At 47.5% G+C, this 24,597-nt stretch overlaps 1 protein-coding gene across 2 annotated transcripts in view; it reads left to right on the forward strand.

Moving 5' to 3' along the window:
• plxna2 (plexin A2) overlaps positions 1 to 24,597 on the forward strand; it is a 109,938-nt gene that overhangs the window by 18,334 nt on the left and 67,007 nt on the right. For both annotated transcript variants that reach the window (XM_049023443.1, XM_049023442.1), the window contains 2 exons: positions 196 to 1,524; positions 6,776 to 6,958. In XM_049023443.1, coding sequence (XP_048879400.1) covers positions 331 to 1,524; positions 6,776 to 6,958 — 1,377 coding nt within the window. In that variant the 5' untranslated portion in view covers positions 196 to 330. The remainder of the gene's footprint in view (positions 1 to 195; positions 1,525 to 6,775; positions 6,959 to 24,597) is intronic.

Below are 24,597 nucleotides of genomic sequence, written 5' to 3' on the forward strand. Positions count from 1 at the left end.
ATTCATGCCAGCAGCAGCAGCCTCTCTGCCAGTATCCTATCTGGGGAAGGAACTTGAGTCAGAACAGTGAATGACACATTTCCCCCCCCCCCCCCCCCCCCCCCATGTGTTTTCATTTCATATTCACAGTTTGAGTTGAAGTGCCCCCCCCCCCCCAAACTGACATGTGACTCTGTATTTCCGTTTCTTTTCCAGAATCATGTGAGAGCTTGAGATGTGAGAACAACCTGAGGAACCACGTACAAAGCAGTCGGAATACATTAGGAACCATCTCCTTTCCTGTTTCTAATCCAAACACATTTTCTGCTGCCCGTTTTGGCCCCCGGAGGTATGGAGGGCCAGTGGGCTTGTCATCGGACACTTCGGGGAATGTGGCCCCTAGTGTGGTGGGTCTTGCTCTTGGTGTTGTTCACCCCTGGAGGCAGCGGGAGCCAGGCCTTCAACAGCTTCCACCCCGAGAGACAGGAGTGGTCCTTCAACCACCTGACAGTGCACCAGAGCACGGGGCATGTCTATGTCGGCGCTGTGAATAGGGTGTATAAGCTATCGCCAAACCTAACACTCCTGGTGTCGCACAACACGGGCCCTGAGGATGACAATAAGAACTGCTACCCGCCTCTGATCGTGCAGCCGTGCTCCGAGCCGCTGGCACCCACCAATAACGTCAACAAGCTTCTCCTGGTTGATTACTCCCAGAACCGGCTCCTCGCCTGTGGAAGCCTCTACCAGGGCGTGTGCAAGTTGCTCCGGCTGGATGACCTCTTTATCCTGGCAGAGCCTTCTCACAAGAAGGAACACTACCTCTCCAGTGTCAACCGGACGGGGGCCACATTTGGAGTGATCGTGCCCTCCCAGAGTGGGGCCGGAACGCTCTTCATTGGCACTGCAGTGGGTGGCAAACAGGACTACTTCCCGACGGTCTCCAGCCGCAAGCTACCTCGCGACCCCGAGTCCTCAGCCATGCTGGACTACGAGCTCCACACCGATTTTGTGTCATCACTCATCAAGATCCCCTCAGACACGCTGGCGCTCGTGCCGCACTTTGACATCTACTACATCTACGGATTCTCTAGCGGCCCCTTCGTTTACTTCCTCACCGTTCAGCCTGAGATCCCTGAGGGTGGAGCTGCCGCGGCTGCAGGCTCTGCCGGTGACCTTTTCTACACCTCCCGCGTTGTGCGCCTCTGCAAGGGCGACCACAAATTCCACTCGTATGTCTCCCTTCCGCTGGGCTGCTTGAGCCACGGCATTGAGTACCGTCTCCTGCAGGCTGCCTACCTGGCCAAGGCGGGACGCAGACTTGGTGCCACACTTGGAGTGAGCCCTGAGGATGACGTTCTGTTTGCCGTGTTCTCCAAGGGTCAGAAGCAGTATCACCGGCCGCCTGATGACTCGGCCCTTTGCGTCTTCGCCATCCGGGACATCAACGCCCACATCCAGGAACGCCTCCAGTCCTGTTATCAGGGCGAGGGCAACCTGGAGTTGCACTGGCTGCTGGGCAAGGACGTGCAGTGTACCAAGGCGGTAAGGGCCTGCCTCCCATTTGCTCTCTCGATGATTCTGTGTTGCGTTCTGCCTGGTATAGTGCCCCTATTTTGCTTTGCCTTTGACAATTGTTGATGTACAGAAATATACTGAACAAAAATATAAACGCAACACTCTTGTTTCTGCTCCCATTTTTCATGAGATGGACTTAAAGATCTACAATTCATTCCAGATACACAATATTACCATTTCTCTCAAACATTTCTCACAAATCAGTCTAAATGTGTGATAGTGAGCACTTCTGCTTTGCTGAGATAATCCATCCCACCTCACAGGTGTGCCACATCAAGATGCTGATCTGACATCATGGGTAGTGCACAGGTGTACCTTATACTGCCCACAATAAAAGGCCACCCTGGAATGTGCAGTTTTTTGCTTTATTGGGGGTCTGGGGACTCAGAACCGGTCAGTATCTGGTGTGACCACCATTTGCCTCATGCAATGCAACACATCTTCTTCGCATAGAGTTTATCAGATTGTCAATTGTGGCCTGTGGAATGTTGGTCCACTCCTCTTCAATGGCTGTGCGAAGTTGTTGGATATTAGTGGGAACTGGTACACGCTGTCGTATACGCCGGTCAAGCACATCCCAAACATGCTCAACGGGTGACATGTCCGGTGAGTATGCTGGCCATGCAAGAACTGGGACATTTTCAGCTTCCAAGAACTGTGTACAGATCCTTGCAACATGGGGCCGTGCATTATCTGTCTGAGTGGCTGGTCTCAGACGATCTTGGAGGTGAACCTGCTGGATGTGGAGGTCCTGGGCTGGTGTGGTTACACGTGGTCTGCGGTTGTGAGGCCGGTTGGATGTACTGCCATATTCTCTGAAACGCCTTTGGAGACGGCTTATGGTTGAGAAATGAACATTCAATGCACGAGCAACAGATCTGGTTGACATTCCTGCTGTCCGCATGCCAATTGCACGCTCCCTCAATGCTTGTGGCATCTGTGGCATTTTGCTGTGAGACAAAACTGCACATTCCAGGGTGGCCTTTTATTGTGGGCAGTATAAGGTACACCTGTGCACTACCCATGATGTCAGATCAGCATCTTGATGTGGCACACCTGTGAGGTGGGATGGATTATCTCAGCAAAGCAGAAGTGCTCACTATCACACATTTAGACTGATTTGTGAGAAATGTTTGAGAGAAATGGTAATATTGTGTATCTGGAATGAATTGTAGATCTTTAAGTCCATCTCATAAAAAATGGGAGCAAAAACAAAAGTGTTGCGTTTATATTTTTGTTCAGTGTATGTCAAGAGTTCAGGTCAGTTTGCTGTGGTTTTCAAGTAGGGTGACATGCCACACATACGTAGGCACATAGATGCAGTGCTAAGCATGTGTGTGCAAGAATTTGCCCTGAGGGAGAACGTGTGCATGCCAGTCTGGACAAACACCGCCAAGAACCACCGCAATCCCACTAATGTGCTCAACCAGAGCTGCAAATCACAAAAAACACAATCCAGAGAGTCAAGAATAATTTCTTGGCTTTTTCCGGAACAACTGCAGCTTTGATCCAGCTTCTCGGGGGGTCCCAAAGTCGTGCTCAGTCCCTACGCATCAAAAAAAAAAACAAGTTTAACATGTGTTAATTGCTCACGGGTTATGTTCATCTGCCTTTGCATGTCTAACCAGATCAAGCTAGTAAACTCTGTAAGCCTCACCCGCTGAGAGGAATAGGACTGGGCCAATTTGTAATGACACACGTTATTGTGGTATCTATTGTGGGCCTTATTATCTGACGGTTCTGATGAACTATTCTTCGCATAATTGCCAATAACGGCTTAGCAGTTGCACTGGTGCAAGGCACACATTAAGTCTATAATGACTGAAAAAACATTTGCAAATTAGAGAGGGGATTTGCGTTTCTTGGCAAATATCAAAGAGATGCAGTCACTTCGCAATGCAATCGAATAAATATGGCACTGAGAGAGAGAAGAGGGTGATAGAGAGAGGCAGAAAAGGCGGGTGCGAGAAGCAGAGAGGGGAAGAGAGGTGGTGACAGGGAGACAAGGAGACTAAGATGGTAAAGGAGAGGTAGAAGGAGGCAGAGATAGAAAGGCAGGGAGACCGAGGGAGAGAGATGGAGGCAGCAAGAGTGAAAGATGGCCTGAGCAAGGGGGAGAGGAGACAGACGAGAGAGGGAGAAAAGTCGACAGAAGGGATGAGGGGAGGCAGAGACTAAGGGAGAGAAGGATACTGAAGGAGAGAGGTGAAAATAGAGAATAAGAAAGTGGGAAATGAGGAGTGTGAGAGACAGGGGGAGAGAGAATAAAAGAGAGGAGGGAGAAAGGAGACAGAGAGGAAGACAAAGGGAGACGGAATGACAGAGAGACAGGCTAACAGAAAGAGACAGAAAGAGATGGAGGGGAAGAGGAATATGAAATGATTTTACGTGGGTGTTCTCCTCATAATCTGCCTCTCTGCAGTATGGGACATGCGTCTGTGACATCTTGTTGGCATCGTTATTTCTGAGATGTGTCCCAAGGGGTTACTAACCTTTTGTGTTGCAGTTCTTTTAATTGTTGAAATGGATTAAAAGACAATTACAAACACTAATTGGCCCATAAACTGTATATGTGTGTCTGTTTGTGTGTGTGTGTGTGTGTGTTTCTGCAGGATCTTCTCCTTAATAATGTTTCCTCTTGGATGAGAAGCTCCATTTTGCCTTTGTGTTAAACCGAACCCCCTGGGATCTTTCTTGACTGTGTTTTTTAGCCTCCCTGAACACTTGATTAGCAACGTGCCAGGGATGGATCCCAGTCAGATGGGGGTGCTGTTCTCAGCCTGTACCATCTGCATCTCCTCCTTCCATTTTAAGAGGGAGAGGCCAGAATTCAGGTCAAACATCACCTCAAGAGAACTTAATCCCCACAGGTTTATAAATGCTCGTCCTGTCAGTGTTACCACAATGAAAGAAATCTTCTCAAACAGCCACATAGGATTATCGAAGATTATGGGGTAGGGCAGTCAGTGAATTGCCCCTTTTTCAAAGCCGAAACCTCAGGGATTTGTGATTTTGGACATGCATACATACATGCACTGACCCCTGAATCATGCACCCTCCCAACATATGCTGTTTTCGCTACAGTATTTGCAGACTAACCCAAAACTGGAATGTAGAGAATATGAATGATGTGTTTTATGAAATCTTGCGAATTCTTATTCATTACATTGTTTGGCTCATGAGATAAATTAGACATCTTCTTTAGTTCATGTTAAAATATCTGTGTGCAAATTAAAATGCAAAAGATATTTTCAATATTTTAATAGAAGTGATAAAATCGGTAATGTACTGCGTGATATTTCCTGAAATGAGGCAACATTTGTGCCTTTTGCTTAAAACTAAACCCCTGCTATTGTTTATCTTGTGTTCCTGGGGGCAAATCAGTATACACCACCGTCAGGTACCCAGTTTACCCTCTCAGTTAAACAGGGGGCTGAGGTTCAGAGATCATGGCCAAGGGGAGGGTCATCGACTAAAAATATTCACTGTCATAAAACTGTGTCTGTATACTGTATCTTTATATAGAAAGGATTATCCAGGCAGATAGATGTGTAAGACCCCAGATTCGCACATCATTTTGACAGGATGTTAATTATGACGTCCTGCTAATGTAATGTCCTGCTAGTTTTAATCACAGAACCCAGACGTTTCCGGTCAAATGGCAATGTTTTTATGAGAATGACCTTTTTAAAAACTGATGTCTTGATTTTGATGTGGCCCTGATTGGGCAACGCAGAGAATTATGGGTCCCATCTCCCATTCTTACCGAAGCTTGACTCTTCCATGACAGCTTGTTGCGCTGTAATGATCCGAGTGAATGAATCCGCCTTTGGATGCGGCAGATATGAAATGCTTTTCACATGTGTGCTGAGGGTTAGCCCACTGGCTATTACCAAGGGCTGCTTAATCTCAAAAAAAAAAAATCCTTTTCTATACCAACAGGCATGCGAGCAAGTATCTGCTAACTGCTATTCAGGGCAAGATTTATATTCTGCTGGTCCAGTTACACTCCTGCTGCTCGCAGTACCTGTGCTGTAAGACTTCACACAGATGCACACATTGTCACTTATATTCTGTGACGCTGCTTCAGGGTTTGAGCGTAAGACCTTTGACCTTTGACCTTTCCCGCATGTCAGTGGTAACTGCCGATCCGTACTACATATGCAGGCTTTAAGCTTTTCCAGCATGTGACACTGGTCCGTATGTCTGCAGGCATTTCACCATTCCCCGATAGTGCCGCACTTGCCAGACGTTATCTAAGGATGGCCTTGCAAATTAGTTTGCATTTCATGTACACACGGCCTTTGAAAATGGACTTTGAAGTCACCATGCATTCTGTGGAGGAAAAAATCCAAGAGCTTTAATAGGAAATCAATTGAATAGTTGTTAAATGTGTCTAGAGCACACTCTTGTATTTGTATCAATGGTGCTCTTGGTTAAGATATTAATAATAGTAAAAAAATCTGTGTATTTTACAGCAGAGAGACATTCTCCTAATGTCTACCAGCACATCAGAAATTCTAAAAATATCATTGTACAGAATAACAGAAATATCCCAAATGCACAGTCCACTTCTTTTTTATGATAATCCCAAAGGGATTCGCTGGATCCTTCTAGTGTCTTATGATGTACTGCAAAGAAACGGAAATACACCTCATTATCGTTATAATTATCGTAATAATAAAAAGCAGCCAGGGAAACAGACATACAGAATGAACACTGAAAACAGTGTTTGTGTCTGTGTGTCATATATGTGTGGAAATGTTTATATGTGACACCTACTCTATTCTTGTTCTGCATTTACATATGCATAACTGTTGTGCTCAGAATCACTGAAAAATTAACATCACAATAGCATCTAATGTTAATTAGCTCTCTTGCCAAAAAAATAAACCAAACACGTTGAATTGCTAAGTGGCATAAACAATATACATGATAATAAACACAAGGTCATTGATTTTTTTGGAAGGTCTCGCTTTCCCTCGCACCTGAGAAATAAATTTAATTTCCCTTCCTTTCCCCCACACTCTCGCTCATTCTGGTTCCTTCAGTTAATTTCATTTCATTGTGCTTTATCAATGCAAAATATGTAAATTATATGCCAGAGATTATTGTTGTTGAGTACACTTGTGACTTTAACTGCTTTGACTGCTGAGTGGAAATTAAGTTTGATAATGGTTTTATTAATGTTCTGTCTTTCTTTCACTCTTTCTCACAGCCTGTGCCTATTGACGACTCTTTCTGCGGGCTGGACATTAACCAGCCCCTGGGAGGCTCAGAGCTGGTGTCCGGCCTGGTGGTGTACACCGAGAGCCACGAGCGCCTCACCGCCGTAGCAGCCTATGACTACGATGGCTACAGTGTGGCTTTCCTGGGCACCAGAAAGGGCCGGCTGAAGAAGGTGAGTGCCTGCAAGGAGAAAGAGGCTGCTGCACTGCATGTGTCCTTTAGTTGTATTGGACCAATCAGAACAAGCCTGGAAGAGGCACTGAAATCGAAAGGGATAGGATGTTGTTGGAATGAGAGCATTGATTGGAGGATTTGTGCAGGTTTAAGGGAGCTGTTGATTGGGTCTAGAGGGAAGGTCTGCTGCCCTGTTTATTCATGAACACTTTCTCATCACTTCTAGATGCACTATTATTATATTGCATTTCTGCTGAGTGATTGGTCACAACCTCAATGCAGTTTGTTGCCCAAAGATGCTGGGCTTGAGATGCGCATTTCAGAAGCAGGCTTCTCTCCCTCTGGTCAGCTGGTGTTGTCGTTGTTGCCTCCATGGTGATGCTGAGTTCTGATGCATCTCAGTCAAGTCATTGATAGAACATGTAAAGATCCAGGTCCACGCTATTCTTAACATGGTGTGCTTAAAAGGTGTGGTTAAAAGGGTTGATGTAGTTACAATTAAGAACGGTGATGTCACTATGAAGTGTGCACTCCAGGCACAAAGGACGAACGAGCGAGGGGACCAGACATTGGGGGGGGGGGGGGGGGGGATGCACAGGGCTGGGGACAGAAAGGACACTGGGCTGAACAGAGCATTGCAGGATCCACAGGGTACAGATAGACCCCAGGAGCAGAACCACTGGACAGGGCAGGACGTGCAGCCTAACCATGGACACTGAACAAGCAGGGACCAGACCAGGGACTAAGACAAGAGCAGGAGAGAACATTGAACAGAATCACATTGACAAAACAGGCCAAACGTGGCACCAAGCACCAAGAACACATCAGGAACTGGAAGGACGTACATTAAACATCAGTGGAGACTGGCAATATAAGACAGACAGATACAGACAAAACACGCCACACTGGAACAGGGCAGACAAGCAGAGGGGGTAATAAGTGACACAGGTCAAGTCATAACAGGGTCAGGACCCAGTATCAGGACAGTGACCCAGTCATGACTGGAGGGAACAGGGAAAGTCCGGGGAGTCTCCGAGATCCTGGAGAACTGGGCGTCAGACATCAGACACGAGTCCTTCTGGGCCTGCTTCTTGGTGAGATGGGGCTCGTCCAGACCGCAAGGCCCAAGGGCCTCAGAGGACCAGCGGAACTAGAGGGCACTGAAGGGACTGCAGGGCTGGAGAAAACTGCAGATCTTACCCTCATGGCCGCAGGACGAGAGGTATCCAGGCCTACAGTGTCAAACAGATGAGAGTCTGGGGGCCCCAGCCGACAATGCTGACCGCACCGAGACTTAGGACTGGGTCGGCGTGGACTTCAGGCTGAGGAGGAGAACCACAGAGCAGGACTTAGAGCAAGGCCCAGCGGGATCATTCCAATCCAGTGAGTGACCAGGGAGTTGGGTAGAGATGAGCAGGTCATAATTGGGACACCTGGAGGCCTGCGGGGCGAAGCTGGGACACCTGGAGGCCTGCGGGGCGAAGCCGGGATATGCAGGACTGGCAGCGGCCCCTTCTGGGCCAGGATCTGGGGACTCAGGACAGGCGGCAGCATCCCCCGGGCAGGGATCTGGGGGCACTGAGTCAGGCGAGGAGGCAGCCAAGGGCACAGCCAGCTTCCTGCATTTCTTCCTCCTGTGGCTGGAGATGGCAGGCAGAGCTGCAGTGAGCTGCAGGGAGCCAGTGGGCAGAGCTGCGAGAAGCTGGTGGGCGAATCCGTGGTGGGCCAGCGGGGGGAGTAGCAGAGTATGGCGGGACCGCAGCAGGCTGAGAGGCTTCACGCTGCAGAGGCAGCAGGCCGAGTGGCTTCACATTCAATAAGCTGCTGCATCTCCCCCATGCAACGCCAAACCTCCTCTGTCGGATCCGGGGAACGAGGAATCCAGTCTGCGGGATGCAGGAAGGTCTGAATCCAGGGACTGAGGTAACAGGGGAGTCCGATCATTCTGTCATGACTTGAAGAATGAAGGACTTGAGGGCAGGCGTTGTAGCAACACAAAAGGGGGTTTAATGAACTCAAAGGACAGAGAAATAAAAGAAGATTGCAAGGGATCACAAACCGGGAGGAGAGGAGCAAGGAAGGGCACAGGCAACAAGAGAGTTTGACGTAAATGCCCAGACTGGGACCGACGAGACAAACAGGTACTTAAATACAAAGACTAACGAGGGGTAACAAGCACCAGGGGTGGCTCATCAGGGCCACTTTAGGGAGGCGTGCTGGATGTGACAGGTGGCTTAGGCATGCTTGTTGTGGAAAATAAAGGCACAAGTTTGCTGGCTCTGGTGGCCATTTCTGTGGTAAAAACGCATGTTTTGTGAGTGTGAGAGAGGGATGGCATTGCGAGGGGAGGCGGGCTGTGCTCTGCTTTGGATGGAAAAGTGATGGATGTGTGACTGAGTCAATGACTGACCCTGAAGAGAGCTGGAGAGGAGATAATGGGAGAGAGAATGGGAGCAAACACAGCTCAGTCAATGTTACCCAGCTTACCCAGCGGCCTGTAATTGGATTGGCATCGTTCCCAGTGACCCCCCCCCCCCCCCCGCCCCCACCCATGCCCCTTCACCCTCCCTTCCACACTCACACGTGCCTCTTTCCAATCCCCTCTTTCTCCTTGAAGAGCAACCCCTGCGGTTTTGGGAGCACACAAAGGTCTCAGTTGGGCTCCGTGCTCTTCCAAGCAGGGGAAAGCAGGCCAGGCCACCCCACCAGAATAATAAAAAGCTACCGCCTCACAGGGAGCCATGGAGATTGGCTCGTTGACAGCGAAGGGGAGCTGGTGTCATTGCAGGCATTATGTAGGGAAGGTTCCTCCATGCCTCCACCCCCTGACGTACACAGCAGAACGTGAAATTAGCTCACGCCGATGACATTGACCGCCGCGAATCTGCCACTTGGACGCTGCTCTGCTGATTTGTAAGGTGTGCGAAATGAGATTCGGTAGCTGCAGATCTGACCCCACTAGCTGCCCATTAGGCCTCCTGTTCAACATAGTTCTGTATTACAATAGAATTACATCAGCTTTATCAAGTTAACAATAAATAATTTGGTTCTGAGTAAGTTCTTAGGTGATTTTGGGAAGTTAGGAAAAAAATTATCTGAGTTTCATACATGTGTCGACATCCTTGCCTGTAATACCATGGCTTACGGATTGGATGATGCACTTGATTGACAGCTAAATGGTGCAATTGTGTAAGTACCTGTGGCTCATGCTGCTTGGGTATCATTGGTGGGTTTCTGTCAAACTGCAGCTCAATATCACCACAACCACCATATGCAAATGATCTTCAGTCCCTTTACATGGATAGCACATTGGAAGCCTCATCTTACCTAGGGCTTGTGATCCAAAGCAACGGAGTGTGACCCACTTTGTGTCCTTCACCACTATACCTCCTACTTCCCTGATTGGTTGAACAGGGGCCGCTGTGGGCATCTCTGAGGCGTTATTTACCAGACGATGCTTCTCTGGGAAGCAGGCTTAGCGGGAACCTCTCACCCCGCTGGTGCCAACCAGCCATGCTGGCATTTAGCCTGGTCCGTTAGCAGAGTGCGGTGCCAAGGCAAACCCGGCGCCGTTAGAGGTCACGTGTGGAAGCCTGGGGGGGTGAGGGGGGGGGGGGGTTTCTGGTCACATGCCTGACCTTTACAATGGCTCGTTTTTCAGAGTCCTATCAGATGCAGCTGATAACTGTTGTGCTGTTGGCATAAAGGATGCAGGCTTTCTGTGAGAAAGAGAGTGAGGCAGGAGTGGTGCATTGTGGGTAATGTTAGGCTTGTAATCGAAACATTGCTGGTTCAAGTCCCAGCCTTGCAAGAATTGTCACATCTCTGTTGGGCCCTTGAGCAGGGTATTGTTTTTCTTATCTATTTTCAGATGTTACAGTAACTCACATTTGTTCTGGGTGGTGTCCTCGAACAGAATCAGATATTAATTACTCTGCATCAATTGCAATGTGAGATAAAAACAGAGGAACTGATTTCATTCTGCTGGTCTTAGGACCATAAAGGAGAGGTTGACTGACTAAGGCCCCCCTGCAGCCTGAACGCTGAGCAAGGCCCTTAACATGCCACAATGCTCCGGGGACGCTGGATAAATGGTCTGACCCTACGCTCAGACCCCAAGCTTCACTCACAAAGAAGAGGGTGATGGGATATGAGAAAAAGAGCATTCCAATGTACCTGTACTTGTGCGAGTCGCAAATAAAGCTTCAAGTCACTTCAGAAAGCCGAAGCCAAGCCCTGCCTCTTTGGCGAGCACCCTGGCTCACTAGACTCCCTGTTTGAAGTGTTGAGCTGGCTCACACGAGTGCCTGCGGAGTGGTGCACACATGGCTACGCTTTATGATATGCAGCTTGACGCCCCCTTCTTACTCTCCATAAACCTACATATTCCATTATGAGTGTGGGCAGGATGCCTGAGAGTCATATTTCATTTAAGATAGGGGCAGCAGCTTTTTATAGCTCTGTACACGCCTGAGAAACACCACCCAGACGGGGAGCGTCACACCCCAGCAGATATTCCCAACCGGAGTTAATGTTCAGGCTGCATGTGGTCCTTCCTCCCAACAGTCAACCTCTCCCTTATGTCCTGAAGACCAGCAGAATGAAATCAGTTCTCTGAATTCCCCCCCCCCCCCACATTCCAATCGATTCAGTATAATGGTTGATTCTGACCCACGGCACCACCCGGTTCAGACGTGAGTCACTATAACGTCTGGAAATAGAAAACGGGTTTCGTTATTTCCTTTGTGAGTGGAGCCGTGATATTTTGCCGTGCTGGTCCCTCCTAGACATCAGCTTTTTCTTCTTTTTATCTACAGTGTCTTTTCTTGTGAGACAAACCCCTTTAAAGCATGAACTTCAATAGTTGAATATGGGCTGAGTGCAATGTTGGTTTTGCACTTAGTTTTACAGTTGGCGTAATAAACGAAAGCGTTGAGCTGGGTGGTGTGAATTTCGTGTCCGATGGATGATCATGCCTATAAACTGAGTTAAAGTCAGACCTTGCTGGATTGCTGTATAAATCTTCGGCCTGTTGGACCGCCTTGTCCAAATAAAACGAGACGAAAACCTGTCGCGTAGAAGGCTGGACATAGCAGAAATGTCTTCCCCATACAGAATAAATGATTTCCTGCCCCGAATTCACCTGATTAGCTGCAGTGGATCGCAACTGCCCCCGTCCTCATCCCCCCTCCCGTGTCAGTGACAGGGCGTATCAGATCCGGCTCCCGACCTTCTGTGCATAGCTGCCGTTTTAACACCAAAGCGGCTCTCCCACCGTGTCCTTATTAGCGCTTTTTATACACTGAGCTGCTCTGTGTCCGTCTTTGTACCTCCCTGGGTCTCTGCAGGGTCTTCTAAGCAGGATGGGTCCTATTCACTGCATGTCCTTCTGTCGCTTTCTGTCTCCATATAACTTAAAGCTTCTTCCCTCACAGATGCTCTGATATAAGTTACAGCTATTCAAATGAAAAGATGGTCCGTTCTGTAAATGGCACAGTTGAAACAAATATTTTTTTGGTAGAAAGTTGAACTTTTGACTGGGCAGCAATACTTTGGTTAACTCAAAATCAGGTTTTAAAAGTAGTTAATTACATCATTACTTATCCATCCATGTTCCACAACCTTTATCCAATATAAGGTCGCAGTGTGATTAATTAAATCTAGGTCTAAACAATCACATTTTTAAAATGATCAAGGTTTTGTCTAATTTATGGTGATTTTTTTTTCTATTGCAACCCCTGAATGGCACAAACTAAGGAGCTTTTATGTAACTTTCATGTTTCATAAAGAGGTTAGTCATGATTCTATGGAGAAAAAACACTGTCATAATTAGAGATAAATAGCCTATGGTGTATCTAAAAGGGGATTAGAGTCGCTGTATGGAATTTTCTATTTTTGAAAATTGAGGAGTTATTTGTTGTAGAATTACGGCTGATAATTGGGCCCTGCTGTCATTTTGGCCTAATGGGCGACTTGCAGGATAATTGTACGTTTTGTGAAGCTAATGGCTTCTGCTATCAGCTTTTTTTTTTTTTTTTTTCCAGGATGTTGATTGTAGGGTTTGGATGGTCCCTCTATCAGACACGACCCCCTTTCCCCCCCTCGATCAGTCTCATAGGTAGCTTGAGGATGAAGGGCTTGGATTAAATCTCCTGGGTTCTTACCATGTGCACATGTTCAAGGTTTAATGCAGATACTTGCTGAGTCAAAGGTGGCCAGGAACAATGAAATGGGGCGTGCATGACATCGACCGATGACGACGAACAGGAAATGCTCGTAGCTACATTGTTCTTACTCCCACACTGTCAGTCACCAAGCGGGCCAGTACCCACCGGAAAGTGAGATCTGTGACTCGGAAAACGCTCGCTTAAACCCACATCCAGTTTTCACTCTCCCTCTGGGCCAAACTCTAACAGCACCAGCTCGGAGAAGCCAAGGTTTGGCCTCCTGCCAAACGAAAAAACTGGGTTTCCTTCACAAAGCACCTGATTGGGGAAGATAACAGCGATTAGCCGATTCATTACTGGAATGTTCTGTGGGGCGTGGCGAGAAGCTGAACTGGGAATGGTGGTTTCCACGTCTGGTTCCTGTATGTTTGATTGAGAAGTGTTCTGAGAATCACCCTGCAGCTTAGATATACTGTAAAGTCGACTTAAATCTTAGTTGTCGTTTCTGTCTTGTGGGTCTCCTTAGCCATTCCGTTATCTGACCAGGGTTTTGTTCCATTCCTCCTCAGGCCGTTGTTCTTTTGTTTAATTCAGATTGAATTAAACTATTTCAGAAATCTTTTAGAAAGTTCCATTCTTGGCTTGCACCTGGTTGGCTAGCAAAGGGATACAGAGGAATCTGTCTCTCTGAGGACACCGGGCCCCAATGTCTGCTCATTTTTCTTGTTTTGTTTCCTTCTTGCATCTTCTGCAGGAGAACTTAAGTGGTCTGACTGAAATATGTTATCTACTGTCAATTATTAATTTCCTGTTTTAATTCAAGTCTTCACCTTATATCCTTTTCTTAATTGAATTTTGGATTATAAGGCTGGTGTTTTAATATTTCGTTTTCGAGCTTTATAGCTGTAAGGAAGACTCAACAAAAGATTTAATAAATTTATCTGATGGGAGATTAGAAGCAAAATGCGAGTCTTTTGATGGCATGTATTTAAATAGAATAACTTGGGACGTTCTAAACTGCTCTAAAAACTCACTGCCACAATTAGATATTCTTCTAAACAGATGGCAGCTATATTTAGGAATAGAGTCAGATTGTTAGGAATTTTTTTTATTTAGCCCATGTGTGCGTTTTATGCTGTTGGTTTTTTGCGATTAAAAAGCCCCAACAGGAATCGCAAAAGTGAAAATTAAGTGAAATGTGTCTGAATAGAACCTAAATTAAGGGTAGCCTTTGTGTAGAGATGGACCCTGAATTGATTAGAGGCGGGGCTTCTCCCTGATGAAAATGGGTTTTAAATGGAGTAGAAGCAGAGCTTGTCTCCAATTCAGATGGTGTTTCAGAGGACAAGAGGCGGGGCCTGTCTGGGCCAGAGATGTATTTGAATGGATTAGAAGCAGGGCCGGGCTCCTGAGACAGAGTTTGAATATATTGGAGACGGCTCAGAATCGATTGGCTGCAGGTCTCATGGGCCTTCAGACCAGGATTATGAGTCAAAGTCTTTCCAAGGGAGAGGAAAGGTCATCAGGTGACCTGAATACAACCATATTCAAATAATACCCCCCATCCAAAACCATCTATATGGCCTCCTGTCACTGTCTCAGCAGACTGTATCATGAAATTACGGTCAATTAGCTGCAGGGTTGCCAACTTTGGTCATCTGACTGGCGTGAGATTTTCAATTTGAGACAAGTCTGCACACGCATATACTTGCATGTGACAGTTTTATTATCTTGTAAACATTCTGTACAGTTTGCACACTACCCCAACACGTTAAACGTAGCTAGTTTTTGGTTTATAATGGAATAATATAGATTTGCCGTAAGAGTTCTTGCGTGATCGTGAGAGTCTGAAAGCGTGAGGGCCAACGCCAGATGCGTGAGAGCTGGCAACCCTGTTCCTCAGACGTAGGTGTTTCACAGCAGACACCCTCCGGACCGTCAGGCAGTGCTGCTGTGGAGGGAGTCGTATGTTCTGCCCATGTGGTTCTAGGCAAATGAGCATGGATTCTAAGAAAGTGGCTTCAGAACTGCACAGAAACACTAGCACCCCAGCAGCACCTGTACCGGAGGTTATCATTATGGGCTGCTAATTTCCCGTTATTTACTTGAATATAAAAAAGCATCGCTCTTAAAATCATCCATCATTTTAACCTTGTAAGGGGGCACGGCAGAGATGTTTCAGGTCAGGGCAAAGTCAGCGGAAAGGCCCCTATATTTACCTGTATGAATCCCCCAAATTCGAACCCGTGTCCTATCTGTCCCTTAACCCCAACCCCAACAGAACTTCCCCACGCTCTGTTTGTCTGCCTGTGTCTGTCCCTCCTCTGGAGTTGATCCTCGTTCCCCCTTCAGCCCTACCTTTCTGTCAAACGCATTCCTCTTCCCGACTCCCCCACGCTCTTGTCTGGGTTGAACACTGCAAGAAATGAAAATCTAAGCAAGTATAATTTCCTTATATTTAGACAGAATTGTAATTTCTTTAATAACCTGACTAACAATGCATGTTATAAATCAGATAAATTTGCTTGCATTTAGGTATATTGTCTTATTTTAGGAAATCTTACCGAGTACAATTTCCTTACTGCGCTGCCAGATAATTTTGCTAGTGTTAGGCCATCTCGCCTCAAAACAGACACAGTTTATCTTAAATGTGAAAGGCCATTTTTTGCGGTGAGGTGAGTCTACAGTCCCAGTCCTCCCTAAAATAAGTGCCGTGCGTAAATAACACCGTTTGTGTCGACACAAAGTGACCCTGCCTCATGCATTTCGGTGACGCCACCACTGAAATTTTCTTCACCTTTGTCAACAGCAGCTTATGCGGCAAGCAGGACAGTCACGCATGTGCACCTGTTTGCGTCTGACACCTGAGTCATGCCGCTATTGGAAATAATCATTTTGTTTGTCCCGTCATTATCATTATTTTGAGAAATGGTCACGGCTGTTTGATCACCAAGGGAATATCGTGACTGTTCCATCCCGACCGGAAGGGCTGACACAAAGGTCACCGTTGCAACATCTACAATTGGCATCTTAGAAAGTCATAAAACTGTTTTTTTTGTCCCTATTAGTCACTGACATTGGTAAAAAAAAAAAAAAAAAAAAAAAAAAAAGTCATACATTGTCTGGAATTTATTATGTGCTAAAATAATCTGTATCCACTAGTTGGGGGGGCAAATATTAATCATACGGTATAATGTTTCCTATCACCTAGGCTTCACAAAGCATTATGAATTTGTCCTGGCATTTATAAATGGGACAAACAGCCCCTTACATCAGGTTAAATACCTTAAACCTTAGAGTATATTAAATGATGTAAGCAATGAAAATCGATAACTCATCTCTGTATTATTTATTGTGTCAAAGACTCCAGTCCATATGTAGCTTTCTATATTTATTTATTTTTTTAGGGAGTATGGAGCTGTCCTTCCCTCAGATAACACGCCCTCCTCACTGGGGAAACAGACGCACACTTAGAAGCCACTTGTCTATGGGTCGCGGTGGTTCCAGGGTCTTAGAGTGCAGCTCCTGGTACGTGTTGTGGGAGTCGGGTGGCACGAGTATGGAAGGATGGAACGGGGGCCTTATTGAGGTTTAATGACCATGGGGGGAACACAAAGCATTGCTGTTTCAAAGCTAGCAATGGGGGCCAACTGGCTGGGAATGTAAGACACTGGCTCATCAAACCAGGACACTGGGATCTGGTATGTGGGCCAGACTGTCTGTGAACTGCGGAGCAAACTGAAGAGTGTTTCATATGCGTAGAGATACAGGTTAATTGTGGGACACATCACCTATCTGAGGGACGTCCACACCACCACCCTGACACACCCGTCTGAAATACCTGCATGATGGATTCTCCTGCTGCCAGCGGCTTTTGTTAATACAGTCATAGCAGTCGCTGCATTGTGAACGAGCTTTTAATGATCTCATTTCATTACTTGACTTCATCTTGCTGGCACTGTGGTGACCCAAAAGAAAAATGTTTTGCTTCTTTACCAGGAAGAAAAGTTAACTTTTTGTTTAGAGCCTGCATGGCCACCCGCATGTGGCAGGACGAGTTATCTACCCAGCACTCTGAGCCTCCATACGACGTTCAGGGGTGTCGGGTGACACAACGAGTACGGAGGTAAATGGGGTCCGGATGGATTACGGCACCTCAACAGGTGAGGGATTACAGGCTGTTACATGAGGCTTAGAGCTGCGGAGGATGTGGGCCCCGTGCCTCAGACGACCGCTGAGTGAGAAGTGAGCCTGGGGTTCGGCGAGTGTAAACACCACGGGCCAAAACTCCGACAGTGTTTTAATACCCAGCCGGCTCTCAGGCCAGCTACAGTTAGCTGCCTGCAGAGGGCGCTGGTAGTGAGGGGGGGTAGCTTGGTACCTCTCTCCTCTTCCCTCCCTCCAAAGAACGATGATGTTACAGCAGGACCGCAGTAGAGTCACAGATTCTCTGGTAGATTCAATATATAAAATATGTAAAAAAAAATAATGGGGGGGCAGGGGTGCTCAGATTTTTTAGTACACCCTTACTTTATGGTTTAGCATTTTCCCCATTCAGTGTCGTTACATGGGCTCAGGATTCCAGCAGAAGAATGAACTGGGTTGAGCTCTGATGCATGGCTTCGGAATGACGGGGAGATCGATGGCAGCCGAACCGAATAGCATCCCTTCCGTTTCCTTCACGCCTCGCTGAGAGACGGCGGCTCAGAGGACCTGACACCACATGGCAGTTCCATCCTGGAAGAAAAAAAAAAAACATTTAAATAGCAAGCTGAATCCTCTGGGTGTCCCTGTATTTACAATTAGGGCGTATCTAAGGGCGGCCATTTTGAAGGAATTTGCATTCATGGAAGTCTGGCGTCATGCTCGGCTGTTTGAGGCTTGTTAAGCCCCCGTTACAGGTGTATTCCTGTTCACTTCTGTTTGTGTTTATCACCAGCGATAAGAGGGTATCCCCTGGGGGAGTCTGGGCCCCGTGAGGCGGTGGAGGGGGACTATAAATCTATGCATGCTGCTACCACATTCATCTCACGAACAAAGTTCCTCTGCCTGCACAGGGCTCCGATTTCTGCTGCTGCAAGTAAAAACTAAAGGTTTTTTTTTTTTTTTGCTTTGTTTGTATTTTTTACCCCCAAAAAAGTTTGGTGTCAATGAGACCGTCTACTTTGTTCATGCTTCTGGTGCCCTGGGGGACCATTTCTGTTCTATTACCCAACGCGGCTCCCTGCGCTGTGTGTGGGTTTGTATGTGTGTGTGTGTGTGTGTGTGCGCGCGCCTCGGGGGTATACAATCCTCACTGACATTAGACTTGTAGAACCGCTGTTTATTTCTTAGTTTATTGTTCTGGTTTTTACCTTGCGAACAAGCACTTCAGACAGTGACGGCTCTGGGTTGAAGCGCACAGCACACACACAGGAGTGCCACGCGTGAGGCAGGCATCTTGAAGGGCAGGCAGGAGGGCCGCCCTCGCCGCCTGTGAAGTGACCAGTCTCACTGCTGGCAGCCCTGCCTCAGACTTCTCATGGAGGCCGAGCCCCGCACCGGGGGGGGGGGGGGGGGAGACAGCAAGCCCCTGCATCTCTCCGCTCTATCATGACGTGATGCTTTCACCCGGCCTCCCCCGTCATTACTGCGGGCCAGCCAATCAGAGAGCCGGAAGCAGTGCTTTGGACGGGGGGCCTGGAACTGCAGCCCAGCTGGGAGAGAGGAAGCGGGCCGGAGGGTTTTATTATTTATTTGTCGGTTATCCCGTTAAAAAGAAAAAACACATGGCGTGTGGGTGGCGCGGGGGGAGCAATCCAGCCCCCTTAGAACGGAATACCCACCTGCATATTTAAGCCGTTTTTACAGCGAACAGCATTCCTTTCATAAATGCATTGCAATATTTCAATAGTCTCATTTTACCTCACATTATTATAGCTTGTTTTTTTTTCTGGCAACATACCCAGACTGTGTAATGACAAGAGCTGTGCTGCTGTATAAATATGGTTTAGACATGCAGGGCTCAGCCAGCGGGGGCCCCGGCTGCGTGCAGATGGGTGGTGGTGGTGGTGGGGGGGGGCGTTATGTAACGGCGATTGTCTAAGTTCGCTCCGGCCAAGGCGCTGACTGAACTATGCTGACATCTGCCAGATGAGAAACTCAGCCTGGCTCACGATGTGAAACCAGGTCGAGTGACTGAAGATGCTGGAGTGTGTTTTCCTCTAAGCCAAGGACCTGGTCTCTCTGCAGTTGCTCTGTGGTTTGCTCACTGCGGTCTGTTATCCATGACCTGGTCTTTCTGTGGTCGCTCTGTGCTTTGCTCTCCTACTGCGGTCTGTTATCCATGACCTGGTCTCTCTGTGGTCACCCTGTGGTTTGCTCACTGTGGTTCGTTATTCATGACTGGGTCTCTCTGTGGTCGCTCTGTGGTTTGCTCTCTTACTGCCATCTGTTATCTATGACCTGGTCTCTCTGTGGGTCATTGCTCACTTGTTCCCTCTGTGCCCTAGTCTCGGTCTCTGCTCTGTTATCTCCTTCTAGTCTATTTTTCATAACCTGGACCTTCTGTGGTCCATTACCAGTGACCTGGTTTTTCTGTGGTCTGTTGTGAGCGATCTGGTCTCTCTCTCTCTCTCTCTCTCTCTCTCTCTCTCTCATCGCTATGTCTAACTCAGTGTTTCCCAATCCGGTCCTCAGGGACCCACAGTTTGTCCATGTTATTGCTCCCTCCGAACTCCCTGAAGGACAATTCACATTTTTGCTCCATACCAAGAACTGGGAGGGAGCAAAAATACAGACAGTCTGTGGGTCCCTGAGGACTGAATTGGGAAACACTGGTCTAATTAATGTGGTCTGTCTGTGCTTGTTTGACTGTTGTCCTGTTCCCGCTGATGTTCTTTACAGAACCACTCTGACTGCCTGCCCGCACTGTCCTTATATGGTAAGCAAGCACCCAGCCGTTGGATGGCCCTGGCTTTGGTGTCAGTACAGGCTGGCAGAGTACACAGATTAACATAAGAGATGGACGGCAAGAGGCTGGATCCAGCTGAAATCCCAAATGGACAGATGCTGTGTCTGTTTTTAGGCTCCAACATCCATTATATTGATTGGTGCTTTTTTTCTGTCTCCACTGAGTTCAGCCCACTGTGAGGTCTGAGGAGAGCTGAGGGTGGTCTTCTCTACACAGGCGTGCATGTGTGTGTGTGTGTGTGTGTGCGTGTGTGCGCGTGCGTGTGTGTGAGTGCGTGTGTGTGTGTGTGAGTGCGCGCGTGTGTGTGCGTGTGTGTGAGTGTGTGTGTGCATGCGTGTGTGTGTGTGTGTGTGTGTGTGTGCGTCCGTGCGTGTGTGTGTGTGCGTGTGTGTGTGTGTGTGTGTGTGTGCGTCCGTGCGTGTGTGTGTGTGCGTGTGTGTGTGTGTGTGCACGTTGCTCTCGCTGAGTTTACGGGTGCAAATTTCGAGACATTTTCCCCACACAGAGTCACTCCCTGCGGTGGTTATTTTTTAAACAAGTTAATCCGCTGTAATAAAAAAAAAAAATGAAAGCAAAAACGTTTTTTGCTTATTATCTGTTTTCATCTGTTTTTGAGTTTTGTTACAAAGGGATTAGAGATTTATTACAGCGAAGTGGCTGTCAATGGGAAAACCTCACAAAGATGGAGATGCAAATTAATGTGTGTGTGTGTGTGTGTGTGTGTGTTCCCTCACTCATTCCCACTTTAAATTAGGCAAGCAGAGCACAGACCCCTTCTGGGTGGATGGGTGAAGCCCGTTAGCTTTCCTTCCTCTGAAGGGGGTGACATCATGGAACCTCCCCCCCCCCCCCCCAAACCCCATCGTTTTTGTGTCTGCTGTACTATGAACTTTCAAAGTCGTCAATGAACCCAGACAAACAAAATGCTCTTTTCTATTTTTCCAGTATGAAGTACTTTGAAGTACATACCTAAAACAATTTTAAAAAGGCATTTAATGGTGACTTTGAAGTAAATTAATACAGGTGCAATAAACAATGAAATGAAAGAGATAACGTGTCTCACACACACTCTCCCTTTGAGACACATACTTTTGGCCGACCCCCCCCCCCCCCCCCCACAGAACGCACTCTGTGGGTCTGTCGGATGTCCATGCGGCCAGAGGGTCAAAGGTGTGCAGCTGTCGTCTCGCTGCCCGCTTTGATGAAGCACATCACCAGCCCTCCAAACTCAGGAAGTGCTCCAGTCTCCAGCTCACCCCCCCCCCCCCCCCCCAAACACACAGGAAGCGGTTGGATGATAGATGGGTGCTAGCCGTTAGATCAACATGCACTCCTAATCCCAAGCGGATCACCATGTACAGCTTCATTCTTAGTCACAGGTCCGGCAGCTCAGTCCTAGACAAACCTTCACCTGCTTTGTCGTTTTCAGACTGTGTGTGTGTGTGATGTTTGTGACAGAGGCGGAGTTTGGTGTGTCAGGTCATCAGCTCACTTCGGACATCGCTTCTGTTCCCATATCTGATAAATAAGATAAATGTCCAGGCAGCTTCTGCACTTGGGTTAGGCCTCCACCTGGCATGGGGGGCAATATTACTATGGAAACCCCCATACCAGCTACACATGCTGTGGACGGGGACGGCCATGGGCTTGAGGGGTTTGGTGCGTGTGCGTGGGGGTGTCGGGAGCCTAAGCTGGGGTTCGTTGCCCTGCTCGACTCACCCCCGCAACAAGATGCTAAAAACAGGACAGCACTTGTATTTTATATCCTATGAAATTTTAAAAAGACTTTGTAAGTGAATAAGGCGTAGAGAGAATGGCGACTCCTCTTGTCCCCTCTCTGTCTGTCCGTGTGGCACTGTGTGGGCTGTTGATAGGTCCAGCTCATCCCTTAGCTTTCCCAGCATGCAACGTAAGCCCGCCTCTTCACTTGCAGGGACGTGCAATCCTTCAGCTCCCAGTCTCCAGTTCCGTCAAAGTTTGGCGTTGCCTTGCTGCCGTTGAAAAACAGGAATTTGAATAAGGATTATATATGCATAGATATCTCTGCAATTTTTGAGTCTTTTTAAAACAGGTCTGCTGTTTGATGTCTAATTTTTACATAAGTAGAGTAATAAGTTCTTTTGAAGTTATTGTGTGGGGTGGCCTTTCACGCATTGAATAAACATCCCCCCCAATGCAAAATAAGAGCTTTGAGCATGAATGGATTTGTCAGACTCTTAACATAGCAGGAATCATCCTTATTTTTTACATACTTGATTATTTTGAGCACTCTTTGTTGCAATGCATCTGTGTCCCAGTCTGGTGTTGATTTAAGCATATACTGGTGAGCACCACAAGGCTGCCCATCAACCTGGAGTGACTGGTGTCATCTGGGGACCGTGAGATAATGATTCATTTTCCATGTGCCCTGGTGATAATTACCATGTCTCTTACCACGCTGCACCATGTACAATCTGTAGAAGTCTGGAACTGTATCCAAACACGTTCTGTGGTACTATGAGATCGGTGGGTTTGAAAATTCAGCATTCAGACTGGAAGGTCATGGGTTTCAATCCTATAGCTGGTGGAATAATCATATTGGCTTTGGGTCTTTAAGCCTGTCTTCCTGTGGGCTGCTGGATGTTGGCTGACCCTACACTCTGACCTCAGGTTTTCACACTTATCAGTTACTTTGGACGGAAGCATCTGCTATATTAATGTAAAGTGTTATTGGCTCTGGTGGAGCAGTTCTGTCAGTCTTTTGATCTTGGCAGATCAGGCATAGGTGCCTGAATGGGTGCCTTGCTACACCTGGCCCTTTTTGGGCCAAGATGTACGCCAGGTGGCAGTCCACTTGGCAACTGTTTGGGGTGATCTCGGCTCCGAAAGATGATTGAATAAGGTTCTTGTGGACCTAGACGATGGAGCTCTGGTCTGCATTAAAAACAGACTCTTAAAAAGGTCTTTGAAAGCCTTCGCTTTTCTGCTTGCACCAGGCAATTAAGGTTATTTAATTTAACCACCAGTCTTAAACCAGGATCTGGTTTCCATGGAGGGAAAACAGGAGATCAGACTTTGTGTGGACTTTCACCCTGGGAACCTCTGAAGGACACAGAGGAGGAGGTTCACATGGTTCCTCTCTGGCAGAGGTCAGAGGACTGTGGAAGATCTTCTCACTATTAGCATTCATCCTGGCACAAGTACGTGAGCGATAGTGGTAAACAGTGGATTCCTCAAGAAGATTTCCTCACCCTGTGATTGACTTGTGGCCAAGTATTCGTCACAACTTTCATCATTTTTCTCCAGGTCAGCGTTTAGATCCCAGGGGTGAGAGGGGCTCAAAGGAAAATGCCCGACACAGCAGAGGTGTGGGCAGCGAAAGCAGCTTTTGGCAGTCGACACGACGGTCGCTGTGCTTATTTGCGGTTTACGCTTCGCTTCCTGGTTTCCTTCTTGTGGTCCACAACTCCCGATGTCAGCAAAGCTTTATGCACAAGGTCCTAAATGCTGACACATGACTAGGGTAGGAGAAAGTTTTACAACCACATTGTTGGAGATTTAAATCCCTTTCCCTCATCACACTCTGGGAAAAGCAACATAATTATCTTAACAGCCGAAAAAATTTTATTTAATTGAGTTTAATCGTTCTCATGTTTTGCAATGTGGAATGTAATTATCATGTAACTGTAAACACCCAAAACTAGTTTTTATTAGCTGTTTATATATCCGATGTGTCATCGAGACGAAGTCATCACAACATCACAACACCCCTGCACACTTACTTGCCTGCTGTATCTCATTTTCCACCCTTAAAGCTACCATTTGTTTGCACCAAAAACGTCAATAAGGACCCAGTGGCCCTTCGCTGATTTAATGCCTCTGTTCTCCCGCTGAGAGGCTCCACACAGCTAGCAGGTCTGCTGGTTGGAGCCACATCCTGCACCAGAGGGTCAGAAAGGAAAGGTAACTAAGCCTTTCTCCAGTTTGGCCCCTCTTGTACTTGAGGTCTAGAGAGGGAAAGTTCAGGCCCAAACCAAGATTTTGTTTCACCCAAGCGGTTGGATACTCTGTGACTCTATATGCTCAATGGGTTGGTTGAAACAAAATCTTGGTCTGGATTTGTGCTTTCTGGACCTGGATTTTGCACCTGTGCAGAGGACTGGCTCCAAAAAAAAGGGCCCCAGGAGTCTCCGACAGCCTTTGCTGCCGAGCAAGGAGGGGCAGGTCAGATGAGGGGATGAGATAAGACGTCTCAGAAAAAGAGCATTCGATTCCGAGCTCCTGGTGGCAGAGGAGCCGCAGAGCCTTGGTGCTGTCAGCAGGGAGGAGCTCTGCTGCAGGGGCAGCCACTCTAACTGCAGAATGGAGGCCCATCACTGGAACCCACAGCACCTTTATCTGTAAGGGTGCATCTGCTTAAGAGTGCTGGGCCGCCACTTATTCTCTGACGGCTCCAGCTCTACTTGGGACGTGACTTCCAGCCGGCTGGGCCTGCTCCAACACCTAGGAATGCATATTGTGGCCCGGGCACTTTGCGTT

The sequence above is a fragment of the Brienomyrus brachyistius genome, chromosome 8, assembly GCF_023856365.1.
Source record: "Brienomyrus brachyistius isolate T26 chromosome 8, BBRACH_0.4, whole genome shotgun sequence".
Classification (NCBI taxonomy): Eukaryota; Metazoa; Chordata; class Actinopteri; order Osteoglossiformes; family Mormyridae; genus Brienomyrus; species Brienomyrus brachyistius.